Raw genomic sequence first — 18,439 nt, forward strand, 5'->3', positions numbered from 1 at the left:
GTTTGATACTTAATTGTTAAAGTCTCATGTTCTGCTTCAGGAAAATAACAATGTTCTTTAAATTATTGTGCTTAATAGCCTATATGTTACTATTCCTTTATGTATTTTAACTATACTTTTAAGAGGTAAAGGAAAAGTGTTAGAAGTATGAACCAACGATTAAATTAGCCAGCATTTTAAAAAGAAGCAGTCACTAGCATTCCTTTGCTGGAATCAACCACTACTGATACCACCATTTTAAAAGGTAATGATCTTTACTAGATTCAGATTTATATTCATCTTTGATCTCCGGAGTGGCATTAGAACATTTCTCTATGTATTGTTTAGTACCCTGGGCTGTGTTTGCCTCATATGGAATTCTCATTTGTCTAGAACTGTATTATAGGTAGCCATGTTTTTCCATGGCTTGATTTCAGAATTCATGAAAAAGATCAATTTACTTGAATTTTAGTTATGTGTTATTATTCCCTGCGCAGAGGGTCCCAAAGTCACATCTCCCAGTCAGTGGTAATTGTGATCTGTTCTGATCATTGGGCACTCCTGAGTAATAGTAAACCCGTAGGGAATGAGAAAAAAGCCCTATCTTTATTTCTCCAGCTTTTAAGCACAGATAATACTCAGTAAAAAGGTACAGATTCTGTATGGGCACGTTGGCCATGCAGCCAGCACACATTTTTAGACCCATTTACCAGTTCCTAAAATGTACCTCAGTAATAAAAATTAAATTTCTCTATCACTTGCCTTCTTTCTCATCTACTCTGTGCTCTATAAGTTCATTCTCTTTGAGATCCTTTCATTATATCTTCAGTCTTGTTTTTAGTTCATTATTTGGGCTATCAAGAACCTGGGAATTATTTGGACTTTTTTATTAACAGTAATGACAAAATTTTTTGTTTCAAGTAATTTTCTGTTGGGTCTTTAACATTAGCAGTTACCATCTATTGGATGCTTATGTATATACCATAAGAGAATGTTTAAAATATGACCTCGTTTTGCCCTAAATAACCCCTATGAGATAGGTGGCATTTTCACCAATTTTTGGCTGTAACTAAGATACAGATTAACTAACAGCCCAAGATCATGAAGCTAATAAATGGCATAGAGAGGATTAAAACTGGGTTTATCTGGCTTAAAAACCTGTACCTGGGCTCTTCAGAGTATACCTTTCTACCATACATCCTATAGATCACATTTGCATCTTCATCCAGGGTTTAACTTTTTAAACCCTGGCTTCTGAGGACAGATATAAATGTAAATGCCTAGATCCTTTTGCAAATAAATATAATAAGAGAGTTGGTTCCCTAATAGCCCAAAGAATGAATCGGTATAAAATGTAAATGTAAAGTTGGTTAGATTTGGATATGTTTCAATTAATTTATCATTATATAATCTAGCTTTAGCTGAAATGTCTGCATAGAGTAAAAGTTTTTCAACCTTGCCTACAGTCCCCCCAACAAAAATATTAAATTTGTAATCCAGTTTATCAAATCCTGTTTACCAATTTTGAGCTATGTGACCGTGCAAAAGTCAGTTTGGGTTTTTTTTTTTCTTTTTTAATATTTATTTATTTACTTACTTTTGGCTGCGTTGCGCACGCAGGGCACACGGGATCTTTCCTTGCAGCGCACAGGCTTAGTTGCTGTGCAGCATGTGGGATCCTAGTTCCCCGACCAGGGATCGAACCCGCATCCCCTGCATTGGAAGGCGGATTCTTAACCACTGGACCACCAGGGAAGTCCCACAAAAGTCAGTTTTTAAAGATCTTTCCACTCTAAAATTTTGCTTTTTGTATTAAAATCATCTTTGGATAATTCATATTTTAAAAAATTATTTTCTTTCCTAGTTATTTTAATAAAGATTTTTTTCATGGGCTCTTAAGAGTTTAGAGAAAGTTAAAATAGTTTAGTGGTTAAGAGCTCTAATTCTGGAATCGGAAGTTGTAACATTGAATATCTGGCGCACTCTGGAAATTTTATTTAACATCTCTGAGCCTTGATTTCCTTTTCTATAAAATGGCTGTGTGACCCGTCTCATAAGATTGTTATAAAAGTTATGTGAAGCACTTTCCACAGTACCTTGCATAATAGTGGTTAACTATTACTCTTGTTTAGTTAGATTTTGCAGTTTGTTCTTTGTGAAATATGGTTATAGCGTTTTAGGGCAAGAAGAAACCCTTAGTAATCATTTGATCTAGCACCCCTATCTTTGAGATGACATTAAGGCCCAGAAGAATGACAAAAGCTAGTTTGAGGTTTGGTGGTAAGTATAACTAAATTAAACCCAATATTTTTGAGGATGGATAGGTTGTGTCGCTGTTATTGTATTGTTTTATTTTTCTCTTTTCACGTCTATGCAATGATTCTTTCTTTAATCCCATTGAAACTGTTGAGTTGTTTCCATTTTGTCTGTGCAACTATTTTAGTGTCATAGTAGGTTGGCATAAATACTTTTTCTTCTTTGCTTAGCTAGCTTGCTTTATACCCAAAATGGATCATGCTACAGTTAGAGATGAAGCTTTAATGTTCAACAATGTAAGACAAATATCTGTGGTCATTTACGGTTTTCATACCATCCTCTTTGTCTTCTGCTAATCTTCTGTGACATGAGACATTGCTTCCCACAGTAGTGGAGCATGCCTCCTGTTTTGAGTGCTGATAAAGTGAAGGCCCACTACAAAATGGTAGTGATTTCAATAAGGATAACAGTACTTTTCTCTCTGTTCTCTGTTGTGTTGTAGAGCCGACAGTTAGAATCAGAAACTGGGACCACAGAGGAGCACAGTTTAAACAAAGAGGCTCGGAAATGGGCCACACGTGTGGCACGGGAGCACAAAAATATTGTTCACCAACAACGGGTAAGTGTGATAGAGAATCTTAGGTTACGTCCAGCATTAAGCCAAATGTCAAACCAGTTTAAGGAGTTGAATTTTATTGATGTGGAAAATATCCGATAGATGTTTTTTCTATAATTTCTCAGCACTCAGAAGTATGTTCTCAGCTATCTACTAAACTTGAAAATTCCTTAAGCCCTCTAGCAGCAACACAGTAATTTATCTGTTTGCCATAGAATTGCCTAAGAAAGACTAGTGATAGTGTATTATAATCTTTTGGGCAATGGAAGAGATGTGCATATGTTGAATTAGGCTCTTCATCTCCAAGACAGACTTTCTGAAGATGCAATTGTAGATTCCATGAAAATGTATCTTCAAGACTACACTTTAGGGACTTCCCTGGTGGTCCAGTGGTAAAGAATCCTCCTTAACAATGCAGGGGACGCGGGTTCAATCCCTGGTCAGGGAACTAAGATCCCACATTCCGCGGGGCAACTAAGTCCGTGCGCCACAACTACTGAGCTTGCGCGCCTCAACTAGAGAGCCTGCATGCTGCAAACTACAGAGCCCATGCACTCTGGTACCCGCACGCCACAACTACAGAGCCCTTGTGCCCTGGAGCCCGTGCACCACAACTAGAGAAGAGAAAACCCACACGCCACAACTAGAGAGAAGCCTGCACGCCGCAATGAAAGATCCTGCACACCTCAACAAAGATCCCACATGCCACAACTAAGACCCAATGCAGCCAAAAATAAATAAAATAAATAACTAAATAATAAATAAATCTTAAAAAAAGAAAGACGAAACTTTAAGTACAAAGAAATTATTTTAGATATAGTAAATTTTTTTCTATTTTCCATTTATTTATAACTTTATTTTTCCTTTTCTTTACCTTCATATCCAGCTTCTTAAGAGAATTGTCTGTGTTTAGTATCTGTATCTCCTAACCGCCCGCTTATTTTTTAGCCTATTACATTTGAGCTTTCCCTTCTTCCGCTTTCCCTGCACCAATTCATAGAGACTGCACATGCCAAAATTACCAATGATGTCTCTGTCACTAAATCCAAAATGACCACTTTAATTTCTTATCTTACTCAACCCGTTGGCAGTTGTATCACAATTGACAGTTCCCTTTGTCTTGAAATACTCTCTTCTCTAGTCATCCATGACTTAAACACTGTCATGGTTTTCCTTTTCCTCTCTAACATTCCTAGATTGTTTTAAAGGTTCTTCTTTCTTCATCTTACATTTACATTTTAAATTCCTTACGCTTCCGTACTAGGCTATCTTCTTTTCTTATTCTTTATTCTCATTATAGGCAGTCTTTACTACTGCCGTGGTTTCACTTACCAACAAATAATAAATTACCATCTCCAACATTGGGCCTTTCTTCTGTGTATACGTATATCCTCTAGCCTGCTTTGACATCTTCTTTTCACTGTCACATCTTTTCTCAGGCATCTCGAATTCAGTGTTCCACTTATCTAATGCTGCATAACAAACCACCTCAAATTTAATGCCACAAAAAGAGAATCTTTTAAATTGTTTCTTACTACTCTGGGGATTGGATGGGCTCAGCTTGGCAGTTCTCACTTAGGGAGTGGGGGTGGGGGTCTGTCATGTAATTACAATCAGATAGTGGCTGGTGCTAGAGTTATCTCACAGGCTTCCCCACTGAAATATCTGGTGTTTGGACCAGGAAGACTTGAACAGCTGGGAACTGGAATAATTAGAGCGTCTCATGCATCTCTGTCTCTTTGTGGTCTCTCCATACAGTTTCTCCAACATAGTGGCTTCAGATTAGCTGTACTTCTTACATGGTAGCTGGTAGCACAGGGCTGCAAAGGTGTGAGTCCCAAGAGTGAGCCAAGTAGGAGCTATATCATCTTTTCTGATCTAGCCTCAGAAATAACAAGATTTTAATTGTGTCATGTTTTTATTCATTGAGGCAGTCACAAAGCCCTGTCCAGATTCAAAGAGAGAGGTCATAAAGTATCAATACTTCTTGGTGGGGAAATTGCAAGGTTCTAGAAGAACATGTGGAATGGGAAATATTGTAGTAGCTATTTTTTGAAAAACACAATCTGCCACAGCCTAACTTCTGGCCATAACAGTTCACGTGCCTCTTGCATGCAAAATATATCTCTCCTCTTCACCCAAAATTCCCCAAAGCTCAGCATCAGACTCCAGCTTGAAATCTAGAATCTCATCATCTAAATCAGATTCAAGGGAAGATAAGGCTTTTGGGTACAGTTCTTCTAATACAGTTTATCTCAATCAAAAAATTTGTGAACTAGAAAGACAAGTTATCTGTCTACCACACATCTAATTAACAGTGATGAGATTAATTACTGCAGCTTTATACTTCAAAATATGAAGCACACAAAGAGGTTTTTTCCACTAGAATGTCTGACTCTATTTGAAAGTAAATGTTCAGATGTTAAAAATAAATCTGTTTCCTCTCTCTGTTGTCAAGGCATGTTGAGTCTTTCTGCTAGGAGGTAGAGACAGACAGATTTCAATGACTTTTCTAGTTCTTTATAGTGTGACCTCTGATGGGCTTTAATCTAGTAAGGTATAGTTTAAGCAATAAAATGAAAGAGAAAAATATTTGAAAAAAATTGTAGCTGAAAATTGTCCAAACTTAATAAAAACTGTAAACCCACAAATCCAAGGAGTTCAACAAACCCCAGGTAGGTAAAACACAAAGAAGCATATATTCAGTTTGTTAAAAAACAGTAATACTCAATGGTGAGAGACTGAAAGCTTTTCCTCTAAGATCAGGAATAAGACAAGGATGCCCCCTTTCACTCCTTCTATTCAATATAGCACTAGAAGTTCTAGCCACAGCAATTAGGCAAGAAAAAGAAATAAAAGGCATCCAAATTGGAAAGGAAGAAGTAAAATTATCTCTGTTCACCAGTGACAGGATCGTTTATTTATTTAGGCTGCTCTGGGTTTTCGTTGCAGCGTGCACTCTTCTCTAGTTGTGGCGCGTGGGGTTTTCTAGTTGCGGCATGCGGGCTTAGTTGCAGTATGTGGGATCTTAGTTCCCCAACCAGGGATCGAACCCAGGCCCCCTGCATTGGGAGTATGGAGTCTTAACCACTGGACCACCAGGGAAGTCCCAACATGATCTTATATGTAGAAAATCCTAAAGATTTCACACACATACACACACACTCACACACATACACACACACACACACACACCTGTTAGAACTAATAAACTCAGCAAAGTTTCAGGAAACAAAATTAACTCACAAAAGTCAGTTGCATTTCTACACCATATAATATACATTATACAATGAATAATTAGAAAAGGAGATTAACAACACTGTAAATCAACTATATTTCAGTAACATAAATTTAAAAACAAAAACATAAAAAAGAAAGAAAAGGAAATTAAGAAAACAGTTCCATTTACACTGCCATCAAAAAGAATAAAATACTTAGGAATAAACTTAACCAAAGAGGCAAAATACTTGTACACTAAAAAGTATAAAACACTGATGAAAGGAATTTAAAAAGACATAAATAAGTGGAAAGACATCCTCCTTTCACAGAATGGAAGATAGTGTTAAGATGACATACCACCCCAGATGATCTACAGATTCAATGCAATCCCTATGAAAATCTCAACAGTATTTATTGCAGAAATAGAAAAACCTACCCTAAAATTCATGTGGAATCTCAAGGGACTCCAAATACCCAAAACAGTCTTGAAAAAAGAACAAAGTTGGAGGACTCATACTTCCAAACTTCAAAACTTATTACAAAACTGCAGTATTCAAGACATTGTAGTACTGGCAAAAGAACATATAGACCAGTGGAATAGAAGTCTCAATATTTTAAAAATACCATTTATCTCCAAGTTAGTCCATATATAGAATGAAATCCAAGTCAAACACCCAGCAGGGTTTTTTTGTAGAAATTGACAAAATGCTTCTAAAACATACATGGGAATGCAAATGATCTGGTATAGCCAAAGCAATTTTGAAAAATAAGGATAAAGTTAGAGGGCTTACTCTACTTGGTTTCAAGACACAAAACTACAGTAATCAAGATGTTACTGTATTGGTGTAAGAATAGACTTATAGATAAATGGAACAAAGTGAAGAGTCTAGAAATAGGCACACACATATATGGTCAACTGATTTTTAACAAAGATGTAAAAAACTTGTAAAAATGCTAAATAAAATTTAATAAAAATAAATCCAGCTGTGTTTTAAGCACATGACTAGGGTACAAGGACGATTCAACATTAGAAAATATATCAGTATAGTAAAATGTGTTTACAGAATAAAGATGAAAAATTATATAATTATTGTCATAGTTGCCAATAAAGCACATAATAAAATTCCTTAGTGATTATGCCTTAGTGATTATGCCTAATCACTATGCCTTAGTGATTAAAAAGTAAAACGAAATTCCCAACCAGCTGGATTAAGACTTTTTCACTCTGACAAGGATAGCTTCCTGAAACTTAGAGCAAACATTATACCTGATGGTTGTATTAGTTTTCTATAGCTGCCATAACAAATTACCACAAACTTAGTGGCTTAAAACAATACAAGTTTATTGTCTCACACTTCTATACATTAGAAGTCTGGGTGGGCTTGGCTGGTTTTTCTCCTCTAGCTCTAACAAGACTGAAATCAAGATGTCCACTGGGCTGGCTTCTGGGGGAGAATCCACTTCCAAGCTCATTCAGGTTGTTGTCAGAATCTAGTTCCTTATAACTGTATGGCTGATAACAGTTCTTTAAACTGTAACAGCTAAGGGCTACTCTTAGCTCCTAGAGGGTACTCTCTCTGGTCCTTACACATGGGCTCCTACATCAGAGTCGGCAGCAGTGCATTGCATCCTTCTCATGCTTGGAATCTCTCTGACTTCTCTTTTGGCCTGTCTCTCATCTCACTCCAGCCAGAGAAAGTTCTCTGTCTGTGAGGGGTCATGTGATGAGATTGGACTCGCTCAGATAATCCAGACGTTAATCTGTGTTAAGGTCTATAACTCTAATATATCAGTAAATTATGTCTTACATATACACATTTCCAGGGATTAGAGTGTGGACATCTTTGGAGACCATTCTACCTACCACAATGATAAAATAAGAAAACAGTACCTGTGATCACCACTTTGTCAGTGCTCTTAATGAAAGAAAGATAAGGTGTTTAAATATTTGGAAGAGGTACATCTGTCATTACTTATAGATGAGGTGGTTGTGTACCCCCCTCAAATATAAGAGACCCAGCTGTCAAACTGTCAGACATAGTAAGAGTTCAGTAAAGTCAATAGAAACAAGACTACGTACAAAAATCATTAGTTTTCATATTAGCTAGAAATAATAATTGCAAAATGCAGTTGGAAAACAATTATTCACCACAGCAATAAAATACTGATAAATCAACCAGTGTCATGACCTGTAAGAAGAAAGACTTTTTTTTTATCAAAGAAGACGTGGGTAATTGGAGAGATTCAAATATTGTGGATTTTTTTTTTAACTTTTAAATTCTTTTTTTTATTGATGTATAGTTGATTTATAATATTATGTGTTTCAGATGTACAACATAGTGATTCACAATTTTTAAAGATTATACTCCATTTGTTATATTATAAAATATTGGATGTATTCCCTGTGCTGTACAATACATCCTGTAGCTTTTTGACTTTATGCATATCTGTACCTCTTAATCCCGTACCCCTATTTTGCCCCTCCCCCCTTCTCTCTCCCCACTGGTAACCACTAGTTTGTTCTTTATATCTGTGAGTCTGTTTCTTTTTTGTTATTTTCACTAGTTTTATATTTTAGATTCCACATATAAGTGATAACATACAGTATTTGTCTTTCTCTGACTTTTTTTTATGTGGTTTTTTAATTAAATTTATTTGTAATTTCAGTGAAATCCCAATGAAACTTAAAAAATATTTTTAGAGAAACTTCACAGTCTGATCCTAAAATGTATCTGAATTTTTCTTCATGTACAAGAATAGCCAGTAACAACAATAATGAGACATTTGTGCCTTAACACATACTGAAAGATGCAGTAATGATTATAGTAATTAAAACTGTAGTATCATACAAGAGTTAACAAATATATCAAAAAAAATTTTCTGTGTATGTATGGACCTTTAGCTGTTGATTCAAACAAACCACCCTAAAAAGTCATTTTCAGGCAGACAGGGAATTTTAATGGTGAACAGCATATTTTTTACATATATATATAAATTTATTTATTTATTTATGGCTGTGTTGGGTGTTCATTGCTGCCTGTGGGCTTTATCTAGTAGCGGCGAGCAGGGGCTACTCTTCATTGTGGTACGCGGGCTTCTCATTGCAGTGGCTTCTCTTGTTGGCGGAGCACGGGCTTCACTAGTTGCGTCACGTGGGTTCAGTAGTTTTGGCTCACGGGCTCTAGAGCCCAGGCTCAGTAGTTGTGGCACATGGGCTTAGTTGCTCCTTGGCATGTGGGATCTTCCTGGACCAGGGCTCGAACCTGTGTCCCCTGCGTTGGCAGGCGGGTTCTTAACCACTGCACCACCAGGGAAGCCCTGAACAGCATATTAAGGCTGCCAAGGAATTACTGTTAGGTCTGATAACAGTATTGTGGTTGTATTTTTTTTAAGTTCATGTTTTTAGAGACTTTCACTAAAACATGTAGGAATGAAATGACAGGATGTCTGGAATTTGCTTTAAAATGCTTTAGCACAAGAAAAATAAAAGGATAGTAGGTAAAGCAAATGTGGAAAAGTCTCGTTAACTATGGAATCTTGGTGATCAGTATATAGGAGTTCATCATACTAGTCTCTTTACTTTTGAGTATATTTGAAATATTTCATAATAAAAAGCATGTTGGACTTCCCTGGTGGTGCAGTGGTTAAGAATCCACCTGCCAGTGCAGAGCACACGGGTTTGAGCCCTGGTCCGGGAATATCCCACATGCCGTGGAGCAACTAAGCCCATGCTCCACAACTACTGAGCCTGTGCTCTAGAGCCCGCGAGCCACCACTACTGAGCCCATGTGCTGCAACTACTGAAGCCCATGTGCCTAGAGCCCGTGCTCCACAACAAGAGAAGCCACAGCAATGAGAAGCCCGTGCGCTGCAAGGAAGAGTAGCCCCCACTCGCCACAACTAGAGGAAGCCTGCACGCAGCAGCGAAGACCCAATGCAGCCAAAAATAAATAAATAAATAAAATATTAAATTACTTTTTTAAAAAAACATAAATAAATAAGTAAATCAAAAATCAAAAACATGTTAATGGTATTTCAAATCTTTGGGGAAAGGATTTATTCGGTAAATCGCATTAAAGCAATTGTGTATTTGGGAAAAAATATGCAGTTAGATTTCTCCCTTCTGCCATATACAAGGTAAATTTCAAAAGAATTAAAGAGCTAAACGCTAGACACAAGACTACTAAAAACTAAAAAACATATAGAATATTTTTTGCATATTACCAGTGGCTTCTTAAGTAAGACACAAAACCCAGAACCCATAAAGGAAGATGATTGATAAATATGACTACATAAAAAATTTCTGTAAAACAAAAGAACTTTTAAAAGTTAAGAGAAAGGGAATAGAATGGGAGGAAATATTTGTGACATAAATAACAGCAAAAGGACTAATATCTGGAAGGAAATATACTTAAGTAATAAGAAAAAGACAAAAAAGTAGAAAAATGGATAGAGGATATGAACTGCCCATTTATAAAAGTAGAAATAGAGATGACCAGCAGCATATGAAATGATATTCTATTACAGAGAAATGAAAGTTGAAACAATGGGATAATTTTTATAAAATTTCAAATATTGACGATATCCAGTGTTGGTGAAATATAGAGAAACGTGCTCTTACACACTACTAGAAGAGTAGGTACAGCCTTTTGCGAGCAATTTGGCAATGTCTATAAAAATGTACAGTTTCCACTTCTGTGTTTTTACCTTAGATAAATATTCGCATATGTGTTCAAAGAATCATTGACTAGGTTGTTTGTACAGTACTGTTTATAGTATTGAGAAATTTGAAAACTCAGATAGCAGTAAAGTAAGAGTAAACAAAATATGGTATGGTTGAACTATTGAATCTGTGGATTAATTAGAGAATGAAGTCAGTCAGTTTGTACAAACACAAAAAGGTTTCTTAGACACATTGAAGGGAAGGTAGATCTCATTTTATTATTTTTCAAACAAAACTGTACAAAGCATGTAAGGAAATACATAAGAGATGGCTTGATAAAATACAAATAAATTGATGGGACAGTCTTTATCTTGGGGTGGGGAGCACGTGGTGGGGTATGAAGATACAACAGACTTTTTACCATTTTGTATTAGTTGTTATTTAGAAACAATGCTTTATATTCATGTAATTTTTAAAAATTAAACATGCAATTCAAATGAGGTTTATAGATAGTGCCAGTGTCAATTTTCTGGGTTTTATATTGTACTGTAGTTAGATAAGTTGTTACCCTTGGGGGAAGCTGGGTGAAGGGACTCTACTACTTTTGCAACTTCCTGTAAGTCTATAATTATTTCAGAGGTTTTTTGTTTTTTTTTTTAACATCTTTATTGGAGTGTAATTGCTTTACAATGGTGTGTTAGTTTCTGCTGTATAACAAAATGAATCAGCTATACATATACATATATCCCCATATCTCCTCCCTGTTGCGTCTCTATCCCACCCCTCTAGGTGGTCACAAAGCACCGAGCTGATTTCCCTGTGCTATGCAGCTGCTTCCCACTAGCTATCTATTTTACATTTGGTAGTGTATATATGTCCATGCCACTCTCTCACTTCGTCCCAGCTTACCCTTCCCCCTCCCCGTGTCCTCAAGTCCATTCTCTTCGTCTGCGTCTTTATTCCTGTCCTGCCCCTAGGTTCCTCAGAACCTTTTTTTTAGATTCCATATATATGTGTTAACATATGGTATTAGTTTTTCCTTTCTGACTTAACTTCAGTCTGTATGACAGTCTCTAGGTCCATCCACCTCACTACAAATAACTTGGTTTTCAGAGGTTGTTAAATTATCAAATAAATAAATGAAAACAAAGGTTAAAAAGGGAATCATGGTCACTTGTCACTAAAGTCTTTAAAATTATCTAGATATTCTAGTCACTTTAAGAAAAAAAAAGAGAAAAATAGAAAGCAATCATCATTTTCCTATTTTCTTTAATAGGTTCTAGATGATCTGGAATGTCATGGAGTTGCAGTTTCAGAACAAGGCCGAACAGAGTTGGAACAGAAAATAGATGAAGCTAGAGAAAATATTCGTAAAGCAGAGGTGAGGTGGCAGCTAATTGTGGCATTTTGCCCAGCTCCAGCAATGTCACAGCCGTGATGTGGACCTTTAGAATTCAGTTTCTATACACTGATTAATTTGAAGATTGATTCACCATCTGTGTCCAGAGTATTCTTTTTGAGTGCCTGTTTCATACAAGGTAGTACACATAACAAAAAGACACTGAACCCATTATGAAGAGTTTACAATCATGAAACATCAAATAACAAAAGAATTAAGTCACAATAAAGGTATTAATTTTAAAGTTTTCACAAGTTACATAATAAATCAGTCAGCATAGTATAGAAATTGATACATATAAGTTCAGTGCCTAGAAAAGTCTCCCCCCATATGAAAGGTTCACTGGATCCAGGGGCATAAGCTGACTTTTTAAGAATAGAGAAGAGTTGGTTAAGCAGACAAGGCAAAAAAAAGTTACAGCAGTGGATTTTAATCTTTTGTGGAGTCATGGGACCCTTTGAGGATTATATGAAAGTGTGAAACCCTCTCTACCACAAAAAAGTGTACATTTTATGTATAGTATTCAGAAGTTCATGTACCCTAGGCTAATATTCCGTGACCTAGAGGGGGAGAAGTTGAGATGGAAAGAAAAGTTATTTGCAAAGGAGGAAGATATAAGATGTAGTTTGGCAGTTGGATTTGATTAGCATGGAGGATTTTTGTAAAGAAATGTGGTAGAAAGTAAGGAAAGTCATTGTGGTTAAGACCAGTTCATGAAGGACCTGTGCACACTTGTATTTAGTTATCTATCCAATGCAACATAGTGAAGGGATGTGGAAGTAGACATTAAAAAAACACTGCGACTGTCCAGCCTTCAACGAGAATATGTTCTTGTTAGGAAGGCTTAAAGAATGCCCAAGATAACTAAGACTGTAAAGCATAAGTGCCAAGGAGTGGTCCACACGAGTATACTTAACACTTAAGGAACCCAAAGGACACAGAGGTCACTGTGGGAGGAGTTGTTAGGACAGGTAACACAAAGAGATAGGACTTAAGATGGATATTGACAGATGAAAAAGGGATAGCACAGACTTATGCCATGCAACCTCAAGAGGCAGAACTTGAACTGAAAGAAGAAGGTAGGAAGGAGGCAGATTTGAGCTTGCTACTGGGAAATACTTTCTAACAGATCTGCCCAATGGCAAAATAAGCTGCCCTAAGATATAGTGCAGCACTATAAGTGTATAAGAAGACTCTATACAAGAAATTCTTGTATTGTGTTGAGCATTAATCTAAGCTAGTGATTTTCAAATATGCTCTCAGATCTCTAGAGGTTTTGAGGCAGTATTTCAGTGATGGGGGCGGGGCAAGGAGTGGGGGTTGGTAGTAAGTGGAGAGGCAGCATCAGCAAAGACAGGGAATATGAGCATGTTTCTGGCACAGCCCCATGGAAGTGGTCTGAACCAGAAGAGGCTTGCTATCTTGCTATCTGCCTGGTCTAGAGAAGCCCCAGTAACCCCAGCTCACCTTCATTCCTGGCACATGATCCACAGCCTCCATAGTGAAGAGAGCAGAGTGAACAATAAATAGCCATTTTCCTCACTGAACTCAGGGTCATGGCTAAACCGCTGCCCTAGGGTGCTGGCCAAGCACGTTGGCAGGCTCTTGCCTAGTTTGAGAAACGTTGGCTTGTGTAGAAGAACTTTTCTTGTTCGTTTCTCCAGACTCTGCGTGAAGCCAGTTTCAGAGCCTTGACAGAACAGGACAAGTCTCAGAAGTTTCCTGAAGGGTGTGTTCTCTCTTGTATTTTCCATTTCCAGACTTCATCCATGGTGTCACTGTCTGGTACCCTACCTCCACCATGCCCTTCAGTAGTAGCAGTAGTAGGTATCAATCACACAAAGTCTGCATTTAGGCTGAATGACCTGTTATTTCCATGAATGTGCTAAACTGCCTTCTGTTTGTTAGCTTAAAGCTAAAAATATGAAGTGAGAGTCCCACAACAGAATGTCTCATCTCTCCTAATACTAGTATTTAAGTCTGCAGTCTCAAAGGTAATTTTCTTACCAAGAATATGCAATATGCTAAAAACCATGATGCCAGATCCGTTATCTCAGTTTTGAATATCTGTGAAATATAGTTAATCCTACTGCTATCTTAAAGCAATCTCTTACTTGATTTCCACTTATCAGTTACAAAAAATAACCCAGCTAAAATTAGATGGCAAATATGAGGGTAGTATTAGAGTATTATTTACAAGATTGTCATAATGAAATTTTTGCATAGACTAGACCACAGGAGCCTTCAGAGGAATTGACAGTAATGGTTTCAATAGATTCCCTTTTTCTTTTTTCTGCCTGTGTATCATTTGTATTGGATTTTCTCTTTCCATTCAATAGTTATTATAAATACTTACACAAAAGAGAGAAAACTAGTTAAAATTCCATTATATCCTTTATGTTTGGTTTTTAACTCCTACAACATGAATGCTACCCTCCCTTGTTGATTAATCTGCTTTATCCAGTCTTTTCTATAATGTGTTTCCATTCAGTGTTGCTAATTAGAATAGAAACCTTTGTGGCACTCAGTAATAGATTAAAGAAATTTTTCCAGTCATAAGAAATTGAAAATGTAAATGGCCTGTGCTTTTCCAAAGAATAGGAATAGTATACTATTTCCAAAGAATAGTATAATAGAAGTTATATAGTGATTAATTAATTATTGGCTGGTTAATTTGGGGACAGACTCACTAATTCATTAGTTTACCAAACACTTAATGAGTATCTGCTGCGTGCCAGATACTGATGAATATACTAGATATACATTGATGAACAACCTATTGTTATATTGTTATGATCTCTACGATTATCACAAGAATATTTGTACTAGCTGTGCTACTCTTTGCAGCCCCTGACTAATTTAAGAATTGGAATGAGGCAATAACTGCTTAAATTAAACTTTAATAACAATTTTCTTAACCTGGTATTTAGGTATTTGAATTTTTTGAAATGCCTTTTGTCATACGGATACACACACATTCTTGATCTGACATATCATACCTATTTTTAAGGTAGCTTGCCAAGAAACCAAGAGTTTAAATGTCCTTTTTGGAAGCTGTACATGACTTATGTTTCAGGATACAATTATTTTTTTGTGTGTTTAAATTGTACCTTTATTTGGGTTGAGGGCAGTTTTTTCTCTTTTTTAACAGTGAAATGTTTAACACAAAGAGGAGGAAGTTAATGTAAGAAGTCAAAGATACCCGGAAATTTTTAATGACATTTTATACATGTTAGGTATTATGGTCTGCAGGAGGAACTATAAACTATATGACTCTTTCTCCAAGATATTAACTAAATTTTGTTATCTGAATTGAATGTTCATTTGAAAGCCAAAATACATGGTATCAAATGAATTAACAAAACCAAAAATAAAATCACTTCTTGTCTATATAAACACATTTTAATAGATACCATTTTTTTAAATTATCATCTCAAGTTTCTCTTGTACATGAGGAATTCAAAATTACAATGTCACTGTTGTACTCAATGACTCAAAAATGGTAAGACCCTTGCCATAATGCTATAAGAGAAGTCTAAAAACCTCAGCTGCATAAAATATGAGGCCTCATTACTACAAGGTTAATGAAATGCTAAGGGTGACCCTGCTATAAAAACAAAATTTCCAATCATATCCAAATTTATATTACCTCCAGACTTGTTATTGTGGGGTTTCACTGTACTCTTATAATGTAGTATGTTAGTAAACCTCTTAACTAATCACTTTCTTCAATTTTTATTGTGAAAATTTTCAAACATATAAAAAAGATGAAGAATAAATATATATTTTCCAATATGCTAAATTCAACTATTAATATTTTGCAATATTAAATATATGTGTTTATTTCTATACTATAAAATGGAAGTTAAGTTTAAAGGTCTGATTATAGTCTGTATTTTAGGCAATAATACTTTATAAATGATGCTGTGTTTTTCATCACAGTATGGTTTTATCAAGTTTTCTCACTACTGATGCTAAGAATAGTCACTTTCAATTCAGGTGGCACTACCAAATCTTTCTACTGTTAAAAGTTCTTTTTTCTTTTTCCATTGCAATTAACAAGTACTAGTCACCTCCAGGGACAGCAAATGAGTATTTTTCTCCCTTTCTTAAGTATTACTACTATGTCATGGAATTTTAAAAATCAACTTTATTAAGGCATAGTATACATAAAATAAAATGTAACCATTTCAAGTAAACACTTTAATGTGCTTTGATAAATGCACACCTCTAAATATCCACTGCCACAATCAAGATATAAAATATTTCTATCACCCCAAAAAGTTCTTTTGTGACCAGGCAACAACTGATCTACTTTCTGTCATATAGGTTAGTTCAACTCCAACAACATGAATATTAGATCACTTGATATTGTCCTACACGTCGCATGTAAAGATCACCCCACACACTTTTATCCAGCCTTATTTTTTATCATAATCTCAGTTTGATGAGTTATTATGTATTCAAGTTCACTAATCTTTTCTTCTGTAGTGTATAACCTGCTATTAAGGCTATCCTGTGAATTGTGATTTCAGATATTACATTTTTAGCTCTATGAATTCTATTTGGTTCCTTATATCTTCCAGTTCACTCCTATTTATCTTCATGTTGTCCTTTAAATCCTTAAGTATGTTTATAATAGTGACTTTAAAGTCCTCATCTACTCATTCCATCATATCTGTGATATCTGGCTCTCATTCTATTGACTGATGTTTCCTTTGGTTATGGCTCATATTTTTCTGCTATTCAAATACTTAGTACTATTTTTTACTGAATACTAGAAATTGTGACTGTTTGGCTGTTGAGTTTCTGGATTCTCTTTTCTTATTTTAAAGCCTGTTGAGTTTTGTTTGGGCAGTCAGCTCAGTTTGATCTGTTCAAGGCCTGTTTTTAAGCTTTGGGTTGGTTTAGAGTAGCCTTTCCAGTAGGGTTAATTTAGCCTTATTACTAATGAATTTCCTTTCTGCAGTTTCTTCTTTTGCCATGAGTATCCAACAAGGTCTCTGGTCTCTCAACTCTGGCTGGATGGAACTGCAACATCTTTCAGCCCTATACAATCTCTGGGAGTTTTTCAGTTCACAGCTCCATGGTAGATGTTCTTTCCCCAGTACTTATTCTTTACATCTCCTCATGGAGTCCCACCTTATGTATTCTCAATTTATTATAGATTTGTATTCATTTAATCTATTTTCAGTATTACAGTTGTCCTTCTTTAAGCCCAATATTGTCTAAATTTGGCCATTGAGAGTCCATTTAAGCTGACTTCTGTGTCCTTTTGACATTACTCCCGCTAGTCTTTGAACATTTTTTGCTTTCTAGCACAACAAGCTATCTTAGGCTCACCTTGTATTTTCCCTGCCCAGACTTAGAATTAGCCTTTTCTCCAAGAAGCTCTGCTTTCTTTTAATATAGAATAGTATTTAGACACCAAAGTCTAGGCTGTGACGGTGCTTATAGTTATGGGTATCATCTATTTCTTGGCCCTTCCTTTGTTGTTAGAGCTAGGAATTTTTTTAAAATCATGAGTTCATATTGATATTTTCAATTCAAATTTAAAATTGGAAAGATTTTATTAAACTTCTTTGTTTTATATTTATATCTTTTTATCTTATATTGAAATTTTTAGTTCCTAATAATATTATACGATATTTTATTTGCCTTATCCTACATCTATATTAAACGGTTTCAAAATTACAATGCAAATATTATTAATAGTAAATTACTGAGTGAAATTTAAGATTTCTTTGAATGTAGAATATATCTCTGCAAGGGTTTCTGCTTCTGATAATAAGGGGCTAGCTTATATCCTCTTTTAGATAACAATTATTAATAAGGGTAAAAATATTTAAAATACCTATTTGATAAAACTGGAAAATGACCCAAAGCATATAAAATCTAGAGGGGAAAAGACTCTTCAAAGAATGGGACTATAGCTGGTGATATTTACATTTTACAGCTCTTTGTGAGGGGCTGTACAACTAAAATTCAAGCAGAGAAGGGCTTCCCTGCTGGTGCAGTGGTTAAGAATCTGCCTGCCAATGCAGGGGACATGGGTTCGAGCCCTGTCCCGGGAAGATCCCACATGCTGTGGAGCAACTAAGCCCGTGTGCCACAACTACTGAGGCTGTGCTCTAGCGCCTGTGAGCCACAATTCCTGAACCCCGCACACCTAGAGCCCCTGCTCCACAAGAAGAGAAGCCACTGCAGTGAGAAGCCCGCGCACCGCAACAAAGAGTAGCCCCTGAGCCCAGCACCGAATACCCAACGCAGCCAAAAATAAATAAATTTATTTATTTTAAAAAATTCA

At 36.0% G+C, this 18,439-nt stretch overlaps 1 protein-coding gene across 3 annotated transcripts in view; it reads left to right on the forward strand.

Moving 5' to 3' along the window:
• Window positions 1–18,439, forward strand: part of FCHSD2 (FCH and double SH3 domains 2) — a 305,717-nt gene that overhangs the window by 251,512 nt on the left and 35,766 nt on the right. For all 3 annotated transcript variants that reach the window (XM_061201281.1, XM_061201283.1, XM_061201282.1), the window contains 2 exons: window positions 2,738–2,854; window positions 12,010–12,114. In XM_061201281.1, coding sequence (XP_061057264.1) covers window positions 2,738–2,854; window positions 12,010–12,114 — 222 coding nt within the window. The remainder of the gene's footprint in view (window positions 1–2,737; window positions 2,855–12,009; window positions 12,115–18,439) is intronic.

Source organism: Eubalaena glacialis, chromosome 10 (genome assembly GCF_028564815.1).
Source record: "Eubalaena glacialis isolate mEubGla1 chromosome 10, mEubGla1.1.hap2.+ XY, whole genome shotgun sequence".
NCBI classification, from domain to species: domain Eukaryota; kingdom Metazoa; phylum Chordata; class Mammalia; order Artiodactyla; family Balaenidae; genus Eubalaena; species Eubalaena glacialis.